This window comes from Lithobates pipiens, unplaced genomic scaffold (genome assembly GCF_037356315.1).
Source record: "Lithobates pipiens isolate NorthernLeopardFrog02 unplaced genomic scaffold, aLitPip1_a1.2 Scaffold_16, whole genome shotgun sequence".
NCBI classification, from domain to species: Eukaryota; Metazoa; Chordata; class Amphibia; order Anura; family Ranidae; genus Lithobates; species Lithobates pipiens.
Window position 1 is genome coordinate 571,506,407 of NW_027507748.1, and position 23,931 is coordinate 571,530,337.

The following is a 23,931-nucleotide window of genomic DNA, read 5'->3' on the forward strand; positions in this document are numbered from 1 at the left end:
GTTACTCTAACTACTTCAGCCCCGGAAGGTTTTACCCCCTACCAAAGCACTTCACTTACTCGTTCCCTTTTCAGTCTGTTTAATAACACATTGGAACCATTTTGGCATATATGACAGCCTCAAAAAAAAAAAAAAAAAAAGAACTGTCCAGTATCCAGTACTTGGAAGACAGAATGATTAGTCTTTATGTTTAAGAGTTCTGAGAGTGTAAGAAATTGAGTAGTTTAACAAAAGACACTGGTCAAAGCTGATACCACTTAATCCACAAAAGTGCTTTGTGCTGTCAGCCCACAGCAGGTATTTTTCTGTATTTAAAAAGTTTAAAAAGATAAAGGATCGATGTGCATGTATTGCAGAGATGTAATGCATATTTCCGTTTTGTCTTGACATTAGCTTTAAAGTATAACTAAAGGCAAAACTTTTTTTTAGTTTTGGATAGAATGCAGAGGGTTCAGAATGCTTCTCAGTTTTTATTATTGTCTGTGCCCCATTCAGGAGATTCATCCTCTCTATTTGTCCTGTCTATTATTAGCATTGAAATTTCAGGTTGTCCCCTGAAAAGTAAGAGGGGAAATCTTGTAATGGGGACACTAGTTCTGGTGACCTGGAGGTCCCCAAGAATTTCTGTTTGACTATGGGACAGGATGTAAAGTTAAATCTCTGCAATGGGACACAGATGGTAAAAAAAAAAAAAAAAAAAATCTGACAGTGGTTATAATTCTGCCTTACTCTATCCAAAATGAAAAAAAAAAAAAAAAAGGTTTTGACTATAGTTCTACCTTAATAATAGTGCACTGTGCCTATGGTGAAATTCACTGACCCTATAATAACTGCAGACTTGCCTGTTTTATTTAATTAAGCCTAGGTTCACACTACTGCGATGTGATGTACTGCGAATTTGGTCCATTTTTTTTGTTTTGTGTGAGGTGCAAATTTGCCTTGTGTTCTGAGCTGGAGAGGTGCGATATTACCGCAAATTTCAGGAGGCAGACAGTAAACAATTAGCAGGAATGTGAACTGTGTGCTGTGAGTTTTCTGCAAGTTCGATTGAAATCTATGAAAATAAAATTTGCACTGTATCATAGGAATACGCACCGCACTCGCAGTCAACAAGCACAGGACCCTTTTTTTTTTTCCTCGCACCAAATGCATCGATGTGAACCAAAGCCATGGAATACTATGCTTGACCTGCGACTCTGTCTGTTCCTAAAAGCATCAAACCCGCTGTAAATTCAAATCAGTGTGAACCCAGGCTTAATCTTGGCCTAGTTTCTGGTCTCTGAAGGCCAGAATCTGACTGGCTGCAATAAGCAAAGATGTACACTTTTTTTTAAAATGGAAAACAGATGCTTATAACACATAATATGTTCACCTGGCTGCTTTTGCCGTGGCTTTGGCAAATTAGTTACACATGTGTGAGGACACATGAGGATGTTACATGGGTGTAAGGTGCCTTCCAGAAAGTGCTGTTTAGTTTGGGATAAGTGGATTCCTCCAAGTGGAGTTTTTGGCAATGTGTTAGCAGGAACAAGAGCAAGACAGTACACTCCCGCTTGGTGGATACTATCGATGGCCTATAAAACAAGAACAACAATGAATAATGATAAATATCTACAAAAAGCATTCAAAGATAAAGGTGTCAGAGTAATAAAACAGTAACAACACAGTAAGTTCAGTTTCCTGCTTAGGCCCCTTTCACACTTGTACGACACGACAGTTGTACGACTGTGGACGCAACTTTGCCCTGCGACTTGAAGTCCGACATGCATCCAACTTTGATCTCGACAATACCAGGCACTGTTGTGTACGCATCTATAGGGGGAACTCCACGCCAAAAAAAAAAACGGCACCGGTTCCCCCTCTAATAGAATACCAGGACCTTGCAGTTTTTTTTTTTTCTTACAACCCAGTAGGTCAGGAAAAGGGCTGGGGACGAGCGAGCCCCCCCTCCCCCCCGAACCAAACCAGGCCGCATGCCCTCAACATGGAGGGGGGGGGGGTTGCTTTGGGCACCTTGTCCCCATTTGGTGTGGAGTTCCCCTTCAAGATCTTCAGAGCATGAATCGCATCAGTTAATATGGCGATCCAACTTTTGATCCGACTTCAGTGATGTTTAATGGGCTGGAGTAGGATCAAAGTCAGACCAAAGTAGTGCAGGGACTACTTTGAAGTCAGCACGACTTGAAGTCATACTAATATGAATGGTAGTTATTGCAAATCATGGGGAATGACTTGTCATGCGACTTTGCAGTCCCAAATCGTAGGACAAGTCGTACAAGTGTGAAAGGGGCCTTAGTGCTTCTGTGGCCCCGATTTCCTCCACATATCAGATAACAGTGCTCCTGTCTGATGAATCTTAGAGGCCAGTTGAACATTCACAACAGAACAGTGATAAGTTTGAGGCTGAGATTTTGGTTACATGTAGCTAAGTAAAGCTGGACAGGCATCAGCAGATTTCATTACCCGGCCTCCTATTGACAAACAACAAAAATATGGTAACACATCGCTGCAATGTCCATTGCCTCTTTTTGATGCTTGTGTATCCAAAACTCTACACAAACCCCAAAGAAGCTTATTAAAACAGACCACTGAAAGGCAACCAATTCCAGAACGTGGAATTTCATTTTCACACCTACTCAAACGAGTCAAGATTTGATTTCTAACCTTCACCAGCTCATCTCCTACAGCTATTACCTTTTATATCACCTTTCCCTCTCTCTCATATTGTAAGCTCCATTAGCAGGGACCTCCTAATCCTTCTGTACTGAGCTGTATTATAACTGTACTGTCTCTCACTGTATATTGTAAAGTGCTGTGCAAATTGGTGGCGCTATATAAATCCTGTATAATAATAATAAATTTGTTTTGAAGATTTTTTTTTTTCTGGGGAAGGCATAGTGATTTTCCACATTAGGTCTTGATTATCAAAATATGAAGTATTGCATACTAACTTTCTATATTCTCCTTTTCAGCCAGCAGATGGCGCATAAGGGCTTGTATGAACAGCTATTTTTGAGAGTCTCTATGGCAGCAGTTTGACATCAGATGCTTATGAGATCATTCAGAATTCAGTGACAGCTCAATCTGACCTGAATTTGTTCCCCTTCTTACCTGCATTAAGCGAGTTTTTGCATTTCCAAAGGCTTATATAGGAATGCAAAACCCATGTAACGTAAAGAAAAACTTGTTGATACAGGTCCTTATGCTCCTTTTCAGGTTTTACAGACTCTCAATTTGTTCTATTGATGGAGGGTCTGTTTACAGGACTCAATAGTTCAAGCTAAAATTTAAAAACACACTAATGAACGACTTATATTTATCTTGTAGCTCAGTCTGAAGTTTCACTCAGGCATAAGCAGAACAAAGGGTAAAATGTTTCTGTTATGCTGTCCCTATAACTAATCTACAGTGTTCTGGCAACTGCTGCTATGTTTTAAAAGTTTACTTTAAGTTTAATGTTTTTGTAAACTGAAGATTATATATATATCTATATATCTATCTACAGCTATATCTATCTATCTACAGCTATCTATCTACAGCTATCTATCTACAGCTATCTATCTACAGCTATCTATCTACAGCTATCTATCTACAGCTATCTATCTACAGCTATCTATCTACAGCTATCTATCTACAGCTATCTATCTACAGCTATCTATCTACAGCTATCTATCTACAGCTATCTATCTACAGCTATCTATCTACAGCTATATCTATCTATCTACAGCTATATCTATCTATCTACAGCTATATCTATCTTTATCTATATCTATATATATATACACACACACAAACAAACAATCAGTTTAAGAAAACGTATGCAAAAAAAAAAACAATTTAAGGACTCATTCGCACCACTTCAGTTGAAATGCATATATCAATGACAGGGAACATAAAAAACAATAGTTTTCTATGTGCCCTGTTAACACCACAACACTGCTTTGAGTGCGGTGCAGTGAGCTACATAAAATTAATTGTTTTTTCTACTCACTGCATCTCACCGCTGCTCCCTGCAGCGCAACTTGGCTGCAGTGCATAAAGATGAATGAATCATTGTTTTGTGAGATTTTAATCATTTTTTTTTTTTTTTAAACTACATTCATAAAAAAAAAAAAATATTGTTTCATTACTTACCTGCAGAACACGACTCATCCACTGGAATGAATCCTCTTCAGAGGCATCCGGTCGCTGCTCTGCCACCACCACAATCCTTTCATCATAGAAAACAGTGACGGAGAACACAGCAATCCTGAAATGACAGCACAAGGAATTCAGTACCTTCACTGACATCCCTAATTTACTATGTTAACTGGTAGATGCCATAAGAGGTCAATCACCTTCTGTTGTACTATATGCAATGTTAACCTAGCATGAAAGTTCTTTTGCACTCTTTATTTTTACAGTAAAACATGGCCTAAACATTCAAGTGGGTGGTCTGATTAGAAGCTCTGTAGAAACCTTTAGCTGTTTTTTCATACAGGCAGATTCCTTCGAGGTCCAAAGAGTGCAATTATGAGTGTTATTTCAAAGGTTTTAATACTTCAGTTAATGACCTTAAACATATAGGAAAATCAGGAGATCTGACTTCACTAGCTGCATGCTTGTTCCCGGTAAGTGACTTCTTATGTATTCAAGCCAGAAGCCTATTTCTCTCTTTACAGGTTACTACAGAAACAGAGATTGTTTTATTGTCACTCTGATGTACCAATACACGACACTTCAAGGATTACAGTTTTGCCGATGTTGTGTCGAATACTGTCCCCCCCATCAGATAGTGTCCGCCCCGTACTGCGCAGACGCAGCGCTTGCGCAGTACGGAGGACAAGGAGATTCCGAAAGTCTCCGAAGACTAACGGCGCCTGGTCCAAGCCCCACCATCCAAGTGGACATAGAGTTAGAACAAAAATTGGCGAGCGAAGCGAGGCCATGCCCGAAGCGTGGCGAGCGGCCCTCTTACTAAGTGCTGGACTCAGTGCGCAGGCGCCGTTCATTTCGGAATCTCCTTGTCCTCTGTACTGCGCAAGCGATGCGCCTGCGCAGTACGGGGCGGACACTATCTGATGGGGGGACAGTTTTTGGCAGAACACCGGCTCTTCTTAATACAGCTACAGAAACAACTAAAGTATTCTGTACGACAGTTTAAAAAAGTACCAAATCCAGGTACCACGTACAATCTTTATAAGGTATACAAAAATCTTCCTTTACCTTACCTTAGGCCAATCCCTATTCATTTATCCCTTATACGCAGCTCACAGGGGGAGGGTTTCAGCAACAGAGGAAGAGCAATCAATTCAAAAAGCAGTGGGCAGGAATAGGTTGTAGTCAGGTGCTGATTAAGAAGCTACAGGCTTTCAATCAGCAATGACAATACTGATAGCCACAACTCCTGCAAAATGTTTTCATTCCACTGTAGTGCAAGCAGGCTTAGAGTACGTGAGATGTCAACCTTGCTTTAGGAGCAATGCATCACTATTGCCCCTCCATCACAGGAAGCTGCATTAGGTGGGCATCACCAGCAGGCTCAATAGGTATTGGTAGGACTTTGCAGGGGGCTAAGGGATAATGGCAAGTGCATACGTGCTTATAATTAAATTCTGCATCACATATTTTTATTTTATTGGGAGGCCATAGTTTTATTTTAAGTCTGGTGGTGGGAGCTCTTGTGCTATAATTGTGCCCTACACTTTATTCCACACTTACCTGCTAGATCACCCTGCTCCACTGCTGGCAGGTCTGGGCTCACAATCTCTCCTCTTTGGCTTACGTGTCTCTTCTGCTAAAAATCACTCTACCACCTAGCAATCTTATTTTGTGAGTTTAGTATTGCTTTGACAAGCAGATCTAGCCCTTGACCATGTCAGACATATTACAGCAGTTCATGTAACACTAAGGGGTTGATTTACTAAAACTGGAGAGTGCGAAAGCTGGTACAGTTATGCACAGAAACTAATCCGATTCTAGGGCTTTTTTTTTTTTGTCAAAGCTTAATTGAACAAGCTGAAGTTAGAAGCTGATTGGCTACCATGCACAGCATTTGCATACACCGCATTTTGCACTCTCTAGTTTTAATAAATCGACTCCTATGTATTATCCAAAAGGAAACATTTTATCTGTTGCTAATCTACCATAAACATTATATTATATTAAACAATTGAACATTTTTTTTCCTCTCAATGTGCATAAGATGTAATCTCAGCAAAATAACTTCCAAAAAACAATAAACACAGATGTTCAAAAAAAAAAAAAAAAAAACAATAGGTGAGGTTTTGACATTCAATGGATGTCTGCTGTTATGGAAAAATTATTTTCTACAACATTTTATCCATCTATTGTTTTGAAAAATAACCTGGGTCACTGCCATGCATTTTAATGTACACGGTCCTATTCCCAATAATAAAAAAAAAAAAAAAAAAAAAAAAAAAAAATTTGGACAGTCCTGACCTATTGTTTTAGAAGATGGGATAAAGCCAACGTGCACACACGGTTTAGTTTAACAATCCGGACTACAATTCATGCAGCAATTTTAGTTAAAAGAGCAATCTTTACTGGCCAGAATTTAGGTAGGCTGCTGGCAGGCTTGTAGGTGGATGTGAAATTATACATTTTAAAACGTAACATTGTGATTTGATGGAATAACTACAAGATAAACACCATTACCTTCCTCTGTACAAGGTTTTAAATGATTCCACGGCCAAAGCAGTTGCTACAATGTCATCCGCATTGTGCCGCCGTCCGCTGACCATCAGAGTCCCATCCATTTTTCCTACTACAAACACAAGGCTTCCCTGTAAAAACACAGAGCTAATTATTATCCTATGTTTAGTCTGCAAACATGAGAGAGCCGAGGATGACATCAGTGGAGCTTTATTACAAGCAATGGAAATAACTAAGATAACATTTGTAAATAAACAGAAATGTAATAATTGGGTTAGAGGAGTTCCTTCTATAAGCAAGGCTAAAGCCTTGTATCAATTTGCTCCCTCTAGTGGTGGCATAAGGTTTGTTTCTCTTGGCCTCTCGGCTGCCTTTTTCTCTTACGAGTACTGGTAAACCATGTTGCTTAGCATGCAAAACAGGAGCAACCAGTGTTAATTTCTTCGATTAAAACATTTTAGTCAACTAATTTAATACCATTAGTCGACTAAAATACGACTAAAACTAAAATGGCATTTTAGTCAAAAGATTAAGACTAAAACTAAATTGAAGTTTGACGTCAAAATTAAGACTGGTCTGTAGTGCATGTTCATTCCTCAATACCATAAATAACATATTTAATTTTTCACTCCCACAGCATATAATGAGTTTTGGAAATTGTAGAGAAATGCTTAAATAATGCATTATAATTTAACTACACTAAAATGAGTTTTAGTCAACTAAATGATATAACTGACTAAATAGGACTAAAACTAAAACAATTGCAGAAGATTAAAATGGGACTAAAACTAAAATGCCATTTTAGTACTAAGACTAAAACTGAATTGAAATTTGCTGCCAAAATTAACACTGCAAGCAACTGCTGTCATTTGTGTGGTGGACCTTAGAAGATCAATAGGATGCAGTACAGACACACATGCAAAACGTTGCTCATTTACTGTAGTGCAACACCAGCTCCTGTTGTAGAGTAGTAGTGAGGGGCCACTGAATGCTGCATTAATATAGGAAAATTAAAAAATAATAGTTACTGTAAGGGTTGTCCCGATTTTTTAAGACTGTGTACAAGTACCGATACTTTTTTTCAAGTACTCGCCGATACCGATACTTTTTTTTAATGTCATGTAGCACTAATGGGCACTGATAGATGGCGCTGACTGATGAGCACTAATATGTGGCACTGATTGATGGCTGGCAGTGGCACTGGCTGTATGGCACTAACAGATGCCACTGATAAGCACTTATTGATGGCTGGCACTTATGGGTACAAGAGGATTTATATTTCTATGCTGCCTCTTCGACACCCATCTTGGTACACATTGCACTCGGCCTCAATAAAGCAGCAGCGGACATTCTGTTACACCCAGTCCGAACTATATGGGCTGGGTGTAACAAGATGTTTGCTGCTGGCATACTCTGGCCGAGTGCAGGGTGAACCAAGATGGGCGTCTGGATTTTCAAGCACTGAGGGTGTAATGGCAACATGGAGCGTCACTTCTATTACCGAATGTGACAGCTCCGGTTGCCGATCCCGATGATTAATGCAGCTTTGCCCTGCACTCTGCACTACCTGCTTGAGGACTCGCTCTCCGCTCCATTGACTTTCTGTCTCTCTCATCCCAGGCAACAGCTAAGGCATCGGGAGCATTTGTACGAGTACAAGTACTCGCACAAATGCTTGGTATCGGTACCGATACTGGTATCGGTATCGGGACAACCGTATTTATGGTCATGTGACACTTCATTCATGTCTGTTTTGGCAGATGGATTCTGCAGCAAAAAGGTTTAATTCCAAAACTGGCATTTAACACAAATACCTAAATAGTTAGATCTAATTGTACTATTACCTTTTGTTCCACTTGACCCTCCCTTCTAGATTGTAAGTGCTAATGAGCAGGGCCCTCTGATCCCTCCTGTATTGAATTGTATTGTACTGTCTGCCCTCATGTAAAGTGCTGCGCAAACGGTTGACGCTGTACAATAATACTTTTGTGAGATTTACAATAAGCACACTGTTACAGTGAGACCCAAGGAGTAGTTTGATGTAGAGCAGATTTGGGCACTCCATAGATAATTTATATGACATTCATTAAGTTGGGTTTTACTATTTCTACTTACCACCTTAAAAAAAGAACAAGCTGATTCCAAGGGCCCTTGCTGCCACTTGGAGCCATAGCATTAAAATGCTGAACAGCACTGATTTAACGACTTGCCGACTGCCCCAATTAACCCCTTCCCTGCTAGTGTCATTATTACAGTGACAGTGCATACTTTTAAGCACTGATCACTGTATTAGTGTCACTGGTCCCCAAAAATGTGTCAGGTGTCCGATTTGTCCCCAGCAATATTACAGTCCTGCTATAAGTTGCCGATTGCCACCATTACTAGTAAAATAAAAAGTAAATAAAAATTCCATAAAAATATTCCCTAGTTTGTAGATACTATAACTTTTGCAGAAACTAATCAATATGCGCTTATTGGGATTTTCTTTATCAAAAATATTGGCCTACATTGAGGAAGAAATTATATTGTTTTACATTTTTTTATTGGATGTGTTTTAAAGGAGAATGTAAAAAATATATATATATTTTTTAAATTGTTGGCCTTTTTTTGTTTAACCACTTGCCGACCAGCGCACGACGATGTACGTCGACAGAATGGCACGGGCAGGCAAATGGGCATACATGTACGTCCCTTTAAATTTAGCGCCCTGCTCCCGCGCTGGTCGGGACCCCCGTGAGTCCGGTCGCGGGACCCGCGGACTCGATCGCCGCGGGCATCCCCGCGATCGTCTCACGGAGCGGTCGAATGGAGAAGTGCCGTTGTAAACAACATTTCTCCATTCTGCCTAGCAACTAGTGACGCTGATCTCTGCTCCATGTGATTGGAGCAGAGATCAGTGTTCACTAAATGAAAGCCGAACCCCCCCACAGTTAGTAACACACCCCTAGGAACACTTAACCCCTACACTGCCACCCACTGGTTAACCCCTTCACTGCCAGTGTCATTTACACAGGAATCACTGCATTTATATAGCAGTGATTACTGTATAAATGACAATGGTCTCAAAAATGTCCGATGGGTCCCCCACAATGTCGCAGTCACAATAAAAAATCGCTGATCGCCGCCATTACTAGTATAAAAAAAAAATAATAAAAAATTATTAATAAAAATGCTATAAAACTATCCCTATTTTGTAAACGCTATAACTTTTGCGCAAACCAATCAATAATCGCTTTTTGCGATTTTTTTTACCAAAAATATGTAGAAGAATACGTATCGGCCTAAACTGAGGGAAAAAATTTTTTTTTATATATTTTTGGGGATATTTATTATAACAAAAAGTAAAAAATAATGCGTTTTTTTCAAAATTGTCGCTCTATTTTTGTTTATAGCGCAAAAAATAAAAACCGCAGGGGTGATCAAATACCACCAAAAGAAAGCTCTATTTGTGGGAAAAAAAGGATGTCAATTTTGTTTGGGAGCCACGTCGCACGACCGCGCAATTGTCAGTTAAAGCGACGCAGTGCCGAATCGCAAAAAGTGGTCTGGTCTTTGACCAGCAAATTGGTCCGGTCTGAAAGTGGTTAAAGCGCAAAAAATAAATACTGCAGGAGGTGATCAAATGCCACCAAAAGAAAGCTCTATTTGTGGGAAAAAAAAGGACATCAATTTTATTTGTGTACAGCCTTGCACGACCGCACAATTGTCAGTTAAAGTGACACAGTGCCGTATCCCAAAAAATGGCCTGGTCATGATGGGGGGGAACCTTCCAGAACTGAAGTGGTTAATGCTGAACAAATCCTAATGGAAGGCTTGCATTTATGTATACAGTTCTTAATTACTTACTACAGACCATAGCAATAATAGAGATCCCACTACTTACAGGTCCTACAAATCCCAGTAATCCAGTCCTTGTGAAAGGAGTGTCTCCAACTGGGGTCCCAGTGGCACTAACTGGTAAGACCTACGGAAAAGAACACAATACCATGGAGGAACATATATATTTCGATAGCATTAATATTAATCACAAAACATGTATATTTTTTTCTGTAGGATGCTAACAGACATCTCTATCATACTTGGAAAACTGGTCCCCGTCTGTGCAGTCAGTCCAGTCTATCAGCTTCCTTAGGCCTCTTTTCACACGGACGATCCATTCAGATCCGCCTGTAAGTTATTTAGCTGGACCGGAATGGACACTCCATAGACCTCTATGGAGTGTTGGATGTCAGCGGTGACATGTCTACTGACATCCGACGACAGAGGAAAAATCTACTTTTCCATCCATCTGCAGATCGGATTGGGCGATGACGGACTCCAGGGTCCGTCCTCATCCGATCCCCCATAGGGAAGAGCGGCGCTCTGACAGGTCCGTCCCTGCACAGTGTGCAGAGACAGATCTGTCATCTTTCTGCTGAGCGGGGATCAATGGAGCGATCCCCCGCTGAGCAGAGCGGGCTCCGTACACGGACAGGGGTTGTAAACCCTCGTGTTTTTTCACCTGGCAGTGACTGGCTCCCCTGCTGGTTTACTTATCTGAGCCTCGTATTTCTGTCCGCGGAGACGCGTTCTACCTCTCTCCACTGGGTCCCGGCTCTTGATTGGATAGATTGATAGCGGCGCAGCCATTGGCTCCTACTGCTGTATGACGTGGGCCCCGGGGGGCGGGAACGAGTCCAACATTCGTGCCTATGGACGCAAATGCTGGATTTGGGAGCATGCCCGAAAGGTAACCCCCAGGGAGAGCACTTCTCCTAGGGTGTTATCTGATGTGGGGAGGAGCTAGAGCTGCAGGGGGACCCCAGAAGACTAGGTTCGGGGCCACGCTGTGCAAAACTATCTGCACAGTGGAGGTAAATATGATATGTTTGTTATTTCAAAAAAGAAAAAAAAACTAACCGTTACAATCACTTTAAGGCAGCCATAGACAAATCAAAATTTCGATTCATTTATATGGGCAGGCTGGTTGTACTGAAGTTGATCGGTTGACCCCAGTACAACCAGCCAGGTTTTTTTTCGTATGTTTACTGCCGCTAATTATAGCCCACAGCAGTATTCATTGTATTCTGACGACAGGGAAACCTCCTGCTGTCAAAATACAACAGCCCAGCGGGAGAGATTCCCCCATCAACACTGACTGTGTTGATGAGATAATTGAGTAATTTTCTTTCAACTCGTGGCTGAAGGAAAGAAAATTTCTTAACGTATGGCCAGACTGGTACACAGAATTCTTTTTTTTTGTTCAACAATCCAAACAGCGCCTTCAGCTGAAAGCGCTGGCTGGCTGCTGGTTATCCAGTATGCCCCTCCGATAGAAGTTGGCCAAACAGCCAGCTTCTGGTGGACCGTCTAACATACCCACGGGCCGAATGTCGTCCAGCATGCGGCCTGGGTGTACGGGGCAATACATCCAATACGGGGCATATATCCAATATGTATGTATGTATGTATGGAATTCTCTCCTCTGTGTTTACCATTACATCCCTGTGTATTCTAACCTCCATTCCCTGACACACAGCTAAATTCTATCTGATCTTTAGCGCCCTGTTTAAATATTTACCACAACCAACATCAGCACATGTAACATGACTCTGCCAGAGCTTCAGACATCAAATTGCTTGCATTATTTGTATCAGTCACTCCAGCTCTATTTCATCCTATCAGCTACTACAGACATTCATTCCCACGGTCAGCCTGACTTGTAATTTTAGTTGATGTGCAAAGCATTACGTCTAAATGCACACAGCTACATACAATAATTCATTTTAAGGGCTCATGCACACAAACAGAATTTCTGCATTCAGGGTGCTACATCCATATATGCACGTGTAAACACAAATACAATAATTTGCATGCATATATCTGCATACAACTTATTTTGTAATTCACTCCTATGGGCAAAATTGCACAGTTGGGGCTCCTGGTAGCCCCCAATGCAGTCATATATTGTGCTGTATGACCATACATCTGCAGATATGCCCCTGTGCATATGCCCTAAAATTTGTTTTCCATACAACTGAACTAAATAAAAAGGATTTATATTGCTTCTAGTTCTCAATTAGTGTCAGAAAAACTGTAAAGATGGACATATTCACAGATGTTGGATGTCTGGAGTCAACCAGATCATGTACTGAGCGCCAACATGGTGATTCACGGTTACTGAATCTGAAAACATCAGCCAATTCTAGCTGGATGGGTACAGTTCAGCTATATCAATGTTGCTGCATGTGGGATGCCTCTTTCCCTGACCAACCAATCTACAATATTAAAGTGGTTGTAAACCCTTACAAACCACTTTGACCTACAGGTAAGCCTAGATTAAGGCTTACCTGTAGGTCCAAGAAATATCTCCTAAACCTATATGGTTTAGGAGATATTTGCCCGAAGACAGGCACCGCTGTCTACGGCGCATGCGCCGTAGACAGCGGCGCGCAGGCGCACTGAGCGCGGCATTTCCAACAATGGAGCTGCCGCGCGTGTCGGCTCCCGTGCGCATGCGCGGGAGTGACGTCATTGCGGCTCCGCCGAATGACAGCGGCGGAGCTGCGAGACCCCACCGAAAAGATGGATGTGCCGGACTACAGGGGACAGCGGTGACATCGCTGGCTCCTGTGTCAGGTAAGTGACACATAATGGGCTACTATGCGATGCATAGTAGTCCATTATGCTTTGCCTTTGCAGGGAATGAAAGAGGAAGTAAACCTATGAGGGTTTACTTCCTCTTTAAGAAGCCTCAACCAGCAATGCTCCTTTAACTAAAGAATAATGTAATAAAAAGATCAAAAAGAAAAGAAAAGGTACCAATTGAAAAACTAGATGAGTAAAATGAAAATGGGTAAATAAAATTAAATAAAAAGAAGAAAGAAAAAATACCAATAGGAAATAAAAATGAATGTGAAAATGAAAAAAGAAAGAAGAAAAAAAAATAAGAAATTCAATGTCAAAAAATAAATACAAAAAAATAAAAATAAAACAAAAAAAAAAGAAAGAAAAAAAGGATGAAAGAATTGATCAATAAAGTAAAAGTGAAATAAAAGAATAAGAAATGTGTTTTGCTAATTTTTTTTTTCTTATTGTTGTTTTTTCCTTTCCTTTTTTCTTCACATTTATTTACCCGTTTTTATTCTACTCGACTAGTTTTTCAGTTGGTACATTTTCCTGCTCCATCCTGCTATTGGTACCCACCTCCACAATAAAACCTCCAGTGGGTAGGGCAAAACGAGTCAGTGGGAAACAGTTGGAGGAGCAGAACTGATTGAAGCCACTTAACATCATACATTGGTCACTCCGGGGAGAATGGTGTCTCGTAAGCAGTAATATTGCTACCACTAGAAGAGTTACTTCCATGGCAGCACCCCTTATACCCAGGGACCGGGGAAAGCGCCATTTGCTTTGAGTGGTGCTACAGACATTTGAGGTTACAGTTCTGCTATAATTATAATTTTGGGTAAAAATAAGCAGTAAACCTCTCCATCACCGATATAAAGACCCATGGCAACATCCCCTTGTCCTGGAAATTCAGCTGGAAGGCTCTCATCCGCAAAATCCCAGATAGACAAAAGAGCGGTTTGTTGTTTGTTGTGTGTCAACAAACCAGAAATGATAAAAATCTTAATTAACAGTTTTGGATGGACCAATCCACCTAAACTCAGTTGCATGGAGTCCTCTGGCTGTGTTCAAAGCTGTTTTTACACCATGCTAGATAATCCCTATGAAACCAACTTACCTCAAATGTATTCTTTGTAACACCTGCCAATCCATAGTAGGAAATACCTCCCCCTCTATAACTGACACAGATCTCGCCTATCTCATCAGTTTTACATAGCTGAGGCAAACCTTCGGGTTTTATTATACACATCACACCTAAAAGAAAGCACAAGAGGTTTATTTTAAGAGAGAAATATTATAAAACATACTAAAGACGTCTTTGCACATGGTACTGATGTTTGAACATCTGCATTTTTGTACTTAGTTTTAGTCATTTTTGTTGGATGTATTGGCACGCATTAGCACATATTCAAAACGCACATAATCGTATTCTCACATTCTAGCTCCCAGAATGTTGTTGTGTTCATACCTATACAGGCATACCCCACTTTTAAGTATACAATAGGTTTTATTTACTAAAGCTGGAAAGTGCAAAATGAGGCTCACTTCTGCATAGAAACCAATGAGCTTCTAACCCCAGCTTGTTCATTTAAGCTTTGGTAATACAACCTGGAAGCTCATTGGTTTCTATGCAGAAGTGAGAATGATTTTGCACTTTCCAGGTTTAGTAAATAAACCCCATTGTGTACTTAAAAGTGGGGTATGCCTGTACTCACATGTCAACATATTAATGTGTACCCACGCAAAATACTAATCCTAGAACGCAGATTTTTCTTTTTTTTTTTTTTTATTCATGAATATGCACGCTTATTTACAGGCAAACTGTAAACAATGAGCTGCATTTTAAATAAGCAAAAAAACTAAGCGCTGTACTTTTTCTAGCAGTAGTATGCAAGAGGCATAAGTGTGTACAAAATGTAATCTTTGCAGATCACAGTTACTATACCTGCATGTCCACTTAACATGCTTTACCATCACATTTCTCCCTACATGCCTAAATCAGATATCTCCGATGTTCTATGCTGTGTGAACTGTGCAGCAATGCACAGCCTTGCACACCCATTTGCTGGCCTTGCCCTCTGCACATGTGTGCAGTTGACATCAATAGAAAGTCCATGGCAAGTGCACTGACCCACTGAGAAGATTTCCAAGCAGAGATGTACAGTGCTATGCAGGCCACACACATTGAATAGCCCAGAAATGTACACTGCAGGTACATAGCTAAAAAAATACTAGCCATGGCAGGGCACGCTAAGGGTAAGTGCATTAAACCCCAGACCAAAAATTTTATATATTGCAGCTTACCAATCACTCCTACTGTATTAGTGCTCTGGGGGAGAGGTTAGTGTTATACCGCGTACACACGACCGGACTTTCTGGCAGACTAGGTCCGAAGGGGTTAGTCAGTTGGACAATCCGATCGTGTGTGTGGGCTAGTCTGATAGTTTTTCGGAAAAAACAAAACAAAACTGATGGACCTAGAAATAGAACATGTTTCAAATCTATCCAACGGACTCAATTCCGACAGACTAAAATTGTGAAAACCGTTTGTCTGTGGGCTGGTCCAATGGACCAAATACAATGCAAAGGAAGCTATTGGCTACTGGCTATTGAACTTCCTTGTTTAGTCCCGTTTTACATCATCACGTTAAAAAAAAAAACGGACTTTCGAACAGACTTAATCGTGTGTGGCCAAGTCCGTTCGAAAAGTCAGTCGGAACTCCGCTGAAAGTCCTTCGGGAAGACCATCGGACCTAGTCTGCCAGAAAGTCCGGTCGTGTGTATGCGGCATTAGATGCACATTTGGAGGACAGCTTGTTATTTTGAAAAACAATAGACTTACTGGCCATATCAAAAAATAAAATAAAAGGAAACAAAGCCTAAAAAAGAAAAAATAGAGCCATCACATCTAAAAACTGGTGTTTCACTTTTGATGATAAACAGGACAACTAGAGAGAGTAAAATTCCCTAATGGGGACTCAGACAGCAATAGAAACCTTTCAAGAGTTTTAATGCCTCTCCACGCTATCCAAAACGAAAACTCTTACTTCAAGAATGCATTAGTTGGTTTCCAGGATTATATATAATCTGTCACAAAAGAGGAGTGCTAAAGCAGGACAAAAGTATGCCTAGCAGTGGTGGGCCATCCACATTAGGGGAGCACGGGGCACCCCTGATCTACATACTATGGACCATCGATTCCAATAGGGGGGTTTTGAAGCACGTGAATAGGCTTCAACAAAGGGTGGGCTCGGGGGGCAGTGTACTGTGCTCCAAGTCCACCCAGTTGCGTGACAATAGCGAATGAATTATCAGCGCTATTATCACACCGATTCTCCTCCCGGCCAATCAGGAAGGGGGCTGGAGCGAGAGGTCAGGTCCATCCAAGCCCCCCCACCGATGGTGCACCAGCTGCCACTGATGCCTAGTATATTTCTACTACCCTATCCAAAGCACAATACTAGATGTAGCAGAAAATAAGATCAGTTAGTAAGTAGTATTAGGAAACAATGAAATAGATGTATATCATAAACTAAGGTGCTCACCTCCGGGCATTACATGTCCAACATCTTGTACTGTGAGAGCAGAATTCTTGTCTTCTGTATTCACCCGAATAACACCATAGCTCAATCCGTTCATAGACAAAATTGCTCTTCCTGGCAGTGGAGCACCAGGTACTCCTGGCCTATAATGACGATTAAATAATAGAAGTTCATAGACTTTTTTCCACTGTCATCGGCATGATATATTTGATGTTTTTCTATATAAAGCATATATGATTTCCACTATAGTTTTAGGGGCACATCGAACTATTCATATTAGTACCTACCTGCTCACATAGAAACCTAAAGAGGAAGTAAACCCTGATGAGTTTACTTCCTCTTTCATTCCCTGCAAAGGTAAAGCATAATGGACTACTATGCTTCGCATAGTAGTCCATTATGTGTCACTTACCTGACACAGGAGCCAGCGATGTCATCGTTGTCCCCTGTAGTCCGGCGCATCCATCTTCTCGGTGGGTCTAGCTGCTCCGCCGCTGTTATTCGGCGAAGCCGTGATGACGTCACTCCCGTGCATGCGCACAGGAGCCGCCACGCGTGGAATATTTGCCGTAGACAGCGTGGGTAGGTTTAGGATATATTCCTTGGACCTACAGGTAAGCCTTAATCTAGGCTTACCTGTAGGTCAAAGTGTGTTGTAAGGATTTACAACCACTTTAACCACTTGCTTACTGGGCACTTAAACCCCCCTCAGTCCCAGACCAATTTTCAGCTTTCAGCGCTGATACACTTTGAATGACAATTGCGCGGGCATACAACACTGTACCCAAATGAAATTTTTATCATTTTTTTCCCACAAATAGAGCTTTCTTTTGGTGGTATTTAGTTACAGCTCGGAGTTTTATTTTTTGCTAAACAAACAAAAAAAGATGCAAAAAAAAAAAAAAAAAAAAATCATGTTTTAATAGTTTGTTATAACATTTTGCAAACGGGTCATTTTTCTCCTTCATTGAAGTGCGCTGATAAGGCGGCACTGATAGGCTGCATTGGTGGGCACTGATGGGCTGCATTGGTGGGCACTGATAGGCTGCATTGGTGGGCACTGATAGGCATAGTTAAGGCGGCACTAATAGGCACAGATAAGGCGGCACCGATGGGCACAGATAAGGCGGCACTGATGGGCAAAGATGGGCACAGATAAGATGGCACGGATGGGTGGCACGGATAAGTGGCACGGATGGGTGGCACGGATGGGCACTGATAGGTACCACAGATAGATGGGACTGATGGGCACTGATAGGTGGCACTGATAGGTGGCTCTGATAGGTGGCACTGCTGGGCACTGATGGGCGGCACTGCTGGGCACTGATGGGCGGCACTGGGGTGCAGCACCTTTGAGGCAGATTGGGTGGCACTGTGGGTGGCACTGTGGGGTGGCACTGTGGGTGGCACTGTGGGCACTATGGGCACAGACGGGGGGCACTTACTTTTACTTTTATTTATCCTTCAGGATGGCACTGCGGGAGGCAGGTGGGCACTGGCAGGTGGCATGTGGTGCCTTGCATTGCTGGCCGTGATCGGGGACTGATGTCCCGATCACGGCCGCCGGTGATCGGCTTTTTTTTTTTCTCCTCGCGCTGTCAACGCGAGGAGGAATAATAGCCGATTACCGGCTCCGTTCTATCACATGATCAGCTGTCATTGGCTGACAGCTGATCACGTGATAAGGGGTCGGGATCGACACCTTGCACGGATCGGTGATCAGGCGAGTCTCATAGACTCGCCGATCACAGAGCGCGCCGCGCGCGCCACTCAGGGGGCGCGCAGGCCGCTCGTAACCGGGACGACGTCAATAGACGTCGTCCCGGAAATCTAGGTCCGCGCTAATGCCGTCATTCGGCAATAGCGCGGTACCCAAGTGGTTAAAGGGATTCTGTCACGAGAGAAATATGGGGGCTGCCACTGCAGGCTTCCTTCTGAAATGCCAAATGCCTGGCTGTGCTGACTTCAATTTATCTCAGTCACAGTCCAAGCATGCTGGAAAGGAATGTCATTAAAGTGTCAGAGCTACTTACCTCTACATTTATTCAGGCCCAGCGAGTCAGACAGTACTGAAGTCAAAGCATCAAAGTGACAACCAGGGAATTATCATTCTCAAAGAGAAGATTAATAAGGGCAGTCTCCATTAATCTATGATGACAGTGTCCATTTAAACTCCTTATCACATATATACACATGCACTAAGTAGGGCCAGTTTAGTTGGAAGCCAGTAAGGTAGTGTTACACTATATTACCTAAAGTATTGGTACGCCTGCCTTTAGACGCACTTAAACTTTATTGGCATCCCAGTCTTGGTCCGTAGGCTTCAATATTGGGTTTGCCCACCCTTTGCAGCTATAACAGCTTAAACTCTTCTTGGAAGTCTGTCCATAAGATTTAGGAGTGTGCCTATGGGAATGTTTGACCATTCTTCCAGAAGCGCATTTGTGAGGTCAGTCACTGATGTGGACAAGAAGGCCTGCCTTGCAGTCTCTACTTTAATTCTTCCCAAAAGTCTCCTATCTGGTTGAGGTCAGGAATCTCTGCAGGCCAGTGAAGTTGATCCACCCCAAACTCGCTCATCCATGTCTTTATGGACTTTGCTTTGTGTACTGGTGCGCAGACATGTTGAACAGGAAGGGGCCATCCCCAAACTGTTTCCACAAATTTGGGAGCATGAAATTGTCCAAAATGTCTTGGTATGCTAATGCCTTAAGAGTTTCCTTCACTGGTAGTAAGGGGCCAAGACCAACCCCTGAAATAAAACCCCACACCATAATCCCCCCTCCACCAAATGATTTGGACCAGTGCAGAAAGCAAGGTCCATAAAGACTTGGATGAACAAGTTTGGGGTGTCGAAACTTGACTGGCCTGCACAGAGTCCTGACCTAAACCCAATAGAACACCTTTGGGAAGAATTACAATGGAGCCAGGCCTTTTCGTCCACATCAGTGCCTGATCTCATAAATGCGCTTCTGAAAGAATGGTCAAACATTCCCATTAGACATACTCCTAAACCTTGTGGACAGCCTGCTCAGAAGAGTTGAAGCTGTTGTAGATGCAAGGGGTGGGCCAATTCAACATTGAACCCTACGGACTAAGACTGGGATGCCTTTAAGGTTAATTTGCGTGCAAAGGCAGGCATCCCAATACTTTTGGTAATATAGTGTATGTGTGTGGATTGTAGGAGAATCCCAGAGTACCCACAGAAAACCCATACCAAAACGGGAAGGAATGCGTGCACAGAGTTCCATTGATGGAAATCAAACCAGAATTGTAAAGCTGCAAGGCAAAAAGTGCTAATCACTTGAAGTAAAGTCCCATGCATATATTGTACCTATAGGTAAGCATACAGTAAGGCTTATGCGATGCATACTAGCACATTATGCCTTTACTTTTCAGGTCAGAAAAAAAAAAAACGTGACTTTACTTCCTCTGTAATCACTGTGCTGCCCAGTCCACAGGTTCATATATGTCAATGTAGTATACCGTAGACATTCAACTCAATTCAAATGACAGCCTAAGTTTGCACAACAAATATGATGTAAATACTAATGTATTTTAGCAACGTAAACGTTAAAGGACATTTTGGCATTTTAGAAACATTAGAACCGCTTGAGGCAAAACAGTTTTCTGTGAAGGCTGAGCCAGCCAATGCCAACCTCACCTTCGAATGGCTACTGTCATGGCTTCTGGGGACGTGGCACATGGGCAAATTGCTTCAGGTTTCAACCCGTAATTTTGAAAAAGACTCAAGAAAGCATCACAAGATGAGACAGACCCTGTAAGAAAATCCACATAATTATGAATACTAGGATGATTTAGCTGCAAGACTGACCTATCAATTCTGGATGAAATCCAAACTGGATATCATTAAAACAAATAAAAAAAATAATAGAACCTGTTACATACCAAAAGAGCTATGTTCTAGATCAGTGATGGTGAACCTTGGCACCCCAGATGTTTTGGAACTACATTTCCCATGATGCTCAACTACCCTGCAGAGTGCATGAGCATCATGGGAAATGTAGTTCTAAAACATCTGGGGTGCCAAGGTTCACCATCGCTGTTCTAGATTCTTAGGACACCAAACTGAAACAGACTAACTTAGTGTCTGTAAAGAGTGCGCTGTTCAAAGATGGAGAGTAACCTTCTTGGGGCTGATGTATGAGTGCTTTACCAAAAAAAATGTTTGTAGCACAGACATGTGCATGTGGGGCATTTGGTAAGCTCTGATAACATCTCTGACACCAAATGCAAACTAGTCCCAACACTGCACCCTAGATATTAAGGTTAGTGGGGTGCTTTTCAAGAAAACAACGCCTGCATGCAGGCAATGGTGATACCAGCATATATCTGACTGGAACGGCCACGGGTTTACTTCCAGGTAGCCCATAGTTATAAGATTGCCATGTTAATTGGCAAAGAATGGTAAAGTTGGTTAAAAAGAGGTTGACACCTAGAGTTAAGTTTGCCATACATGGCTGGAGTTTCGAGCTGTGGGTGACCCTGTCAACACCCCCTAAATTTACAAATAGTGATTTCAAAATTAAAGCAACCAGGTGGAAAACTGTGACTGCATCCAATCAGGTGTAGTTTCGGTTCAGGTATTCATGCAGCTGCAGGTGCTTCGGCTGTCTTAATACACTAACCAACCGTGTAAATTCCTCCATTCACTGTGTTTTGCATGGATGAGGGAATACAAGTGTGTATGGCTAGCATTAATTGATAGTGTTTTATTCCTGCGCTACCACTGGTGATCTATCAAATGTCAGGGGCTACTGCTACTACCGGAATGGATCACACCGTATCCACTTAATATGAAACTAAAGATATGTTGGTATTGCGCTGCTCCTATATTAAATAACCCTCCGAGGGTGATAAGTATAATGCCTAGTTACATAAATCAATAGTGTAATATAAAAATATATATATAAATGTCTACTGAATAATATCAAATAGTGCAAAGTGCTACATTAAATAAAATAATATAAACACACCACAGAGGTGATAGAATCCAAATAAATGAAAATCAAGTGAACAAAGGTAAGTAACTAAAAACAGTCTCTTAAAAAATTACTATTTTGATAAAGTGCAGATCACGTGACTTCATCAGGGGATCAGGTTCCCCTGATGAAGTCACGTGATGTGATGTCACGCGTAGGGACAGAAAGGAAGCTGACTGTGGATGCACTTTCTGCTGATTACTAGAAAAAGGCTTTTTTCTATCTATTAATGTGTGAGTACCCTGTGTATGAAAATTTTTAATAAATGCTATTTGTGAAATATTACACTATGGTATTCTCTCTCTATTAATCTATTGGGTCCTATGGAGCAATAAGAATAAAATTTAAAAGAGAAGGTGACCGAATTTACCAGGAGAGAAGACATATAAAGAAATCTATATACCTCTATGCTATAGGTAAGGGGCCACTGCCCACTAAAGTGTGATCACAGCGGGATTAAGCACTGGGAGATCCACACCTCAGTTGAATTTGCACAAGTTTGCACAAAGCACTTAAAGGAGACTGTTGTTTATTTATGGACTTATTTATATCTTTTTCTTTTTTTTTTTCTTTTTGATGGATTTCAATATGTATATTTAATCTATAGAGGCCGGATTCATTCTGATATAACGTATGTTACAGCCGGCTCTGTAGTGTGTTTACTACTATATATATTTTTTGTTTAATTCTAAAGTTTATTTCCATGTGATCAGGAGAGGGTACCCTCTTATTGGTCTAGGTATACTCTCTTATTTTCTTGTATATCATTTGTTTATTATTAGGGTGGTTCACTTATATCACCTCTGGAGAGTGTTTACTTATTTGCACATTTATAAGACGCACTTGGCACTTTATGATCAATTCACTGTTTTTTGGCTTTGCACTCAATTGAAGCAGTTGCGTTTCCGTGGAGGTTTTCAATTGACTCTGTAGTGCGTTTACTTTTTTTTGGATTTGCTCGGCACTTTATCAAAATAGTAATTTTTTAAGAGACTGTTTTTAGTTACTTACCTTTGTTCACTTGATTTTCATTTATTTGGATTCTATCACCTCTGTGGTGTGTTTATATTATTTTATTTAATTTAATGTAGCACTTTGCACTATTTGATATTATTTAGTAGATATTTATATATATATTTTTATATTACACTATTGATTTATGTAACTAGGCATTATACTTATCACCCTCGGAGGGTTATTTAATATAGGGGCAGCGCAATACCAACATATCTTTAGTTTCATATGGCTAGCATTACCTGCTGAGTAATAAACATGCATGCTTAGCTGACACGAGTGCCCGAGCTTATGTACAGCCATTTACTTAAAAAAAAAAAAAAAAAAAGAGTGCTTTGTATTATCGCACATGATCTGATCTGAAAGATGGGAAATGCTATCAGTGCGAGACTTCTTTCCATCAAATTTTCTAGTTCCTATAATGAATTACTGACTAAAGAAAGGTCAGCAGTTTTGAAGCAGCTATTGCAAGCAAAATCCCCAAGACTGATTAGGCATGGCAGAATGCTGCTGTTGTCCTTCAAGAATGCACTCTTATCATTATCATAGTACATAAATGTCATGACACATACACGGATTAGCACCATCTGTCACAATGAGCATGCGGAGTGAGGCCAAACTGATATCCTTCTGTTCTCGATGTGCGATCATTGCCCAGTGCAGGTCCCGACATTTCACTACAGCAACCCTGGCTGGAATACAAGAAATGACAAAGACTTATTCATGGCTTTATCAGTGGGCTGTCTTCATAAGCAATATGCGTTTCTTTCAATGCTTTCTTTTTCCAAAATGAAAACCATAAAATGCCAGCATATCAGAAACACATCAGTTAAGCAGTCATTGAGTCTGACACTCATGCACTAAAATTAAATCACTGGTGATAAAGAAACTGGAGAACTCTATTAGAGCTAGCTGCTTCCTCTTCAAGACAGTAAAGCACTAATCCAATATTTAATGAATGCTTTGTCTATGAAAATGACTTAAAACATCTGAAATATAATCCACATGTATTATTGTATTTTTGCTTTCCAGCTACAAAAAAAAAAACAAAAAAAAAACTGTATGTTGGAACCATCCTGTTACACTGCCTGGCTGTCTGCAGCTCCCAA

At 41.2% G+C, this 23,931-nt stretch overlaps 1 protein-coding gene across 2 annotated transcripts in view; it reads right to left on the reverse strand.

The window, feature by feature from the left end:
* DIP2B (disco interacting protein 2 homolog B) overlaps window positions 1-23,931 on the reverse strand; it is a 318,739-nt gene that overhangs the window by 45,183 nt on the left and 249,625 nt on the right. For both annotated transcript variants that reach the window (XM_077483722.1, XM_077483721.1), the window contains exons 16-23: window positions 23,395-23,514; window positions 20,470-20,584; window positions 16,809-16,948; window positions 14,381-14,517; window positions 10,538-10,618; window positions 6,658-6,785; window positions 4,135-4,249; window positions 1,373-1,574 (exon numbers count right to left, since the gene is read on the reverse strand). In XM_077483722.1, the coding sequence (XP_077339848.1) occupies window positions 1,373-1,574; window positions 4,135-4,249; window positions 6,658-6,785; window positions 10,538-10,618; window positions 14,381-14,517; window positions 16,809-16,948; window positions 20,470-20,584; window positions 23,395-23,514 (1,038 nt within the window). The remainder of the gene's footprint in view (window positions 1-1,372; window positions 1,575-4,134; window positions 4,250-6,657; window positions 6,786-10,537; window positions 10,619-14,380; window positions 14,518-16,808; window positions 16,949-20,469; window positions 20,585-23,394; window positions 23,515-23,931) is intronic.